This window comes from Nanorana parkeri, unplaced genomic scaffold (genome assembly GCF_000935625.1).
Source record: "Nanorana parkeri isolate BGI_ZX_2015 unplaced genomic scaffold, ASM93562v1 scaffold379, whole genome shotgun sequence".
In the NCBI taxonomy this organism is placed as follows: domain Eukaryota; kingdom Metazoa; phylum Chordata; class Amphibia; order Anura; family Dicroglossidae; genus Nanorana; species Nanorana parkeri.
Genome location: NW_017306647.1, coordinates 1057986 through 1058410, shown reverse-complemented (window position 1 = coordinate 1058410; position 425 = coordinate 1057986). Strand labels below are relative to the sequence as shown.

Here is a 425-nt window from a genome sequence, read left to right as displayed (position 1 = left end):
ATATATATTTTTTTTTTAGATGAATGCGTGCATGTGCGATGTAGGGATGGAGATAGGAACGCAGGCTCTGCACCCACATACATGAAGCATTGCAGCAAAACCGACGCTCTCACCTTGTACGGTAGCCAGGAGAAGCAGAGAGGAGAGAATCCGGGAGACGGGGCTGACACCAGACATCCTGCCCTCCAGATTTACCCCAGGCAGGGCTTGCGGCGTGTGTGTGTGTGCGCGAGGGATGCTGCGTATCCAGGGAGACCGGAGCCCCAGCTGACGAAGGATGCTGAGACGATCACAGCCACATCCACCGCCTTGTGTCTTATGGGAAAGGTGCAACCTTCTCCCACCTACGAGATGAAGCCCCCCTCCCCTCCCTTTCCTGTCCCCTCTTGGGGGGGGGGGGGCATGAGGAGGACACCGAGGGGGGG

At 57.9% G+C, this 425-nt stretch overlaps 1 protein-coding gene across 1 annotated transcript in view; it reads right to left on the bottom strand.

Annotated features, from left to right (window-relative positions):
* SEZ6L2 (seizure related 6 homolog like 2) overlaps positions 1-405 on the bottom strand; it is a 39728-nt gene extending 39323 nt beyond the window's left edge. Inside the window, exon 1 of the mRNA XM_018559141.1 lies at positions 114-405. Within this exon, the coding sequence (XP_018414643.1) occupies positions 114-177 (64 nt within the window). The 5' untranslated portion in view covers positions 178-405. The remainder of the gene's footprint in view (positions 1-113) is intronic.
* Positions 406-425: the final 20 nt, after the last annotated feature.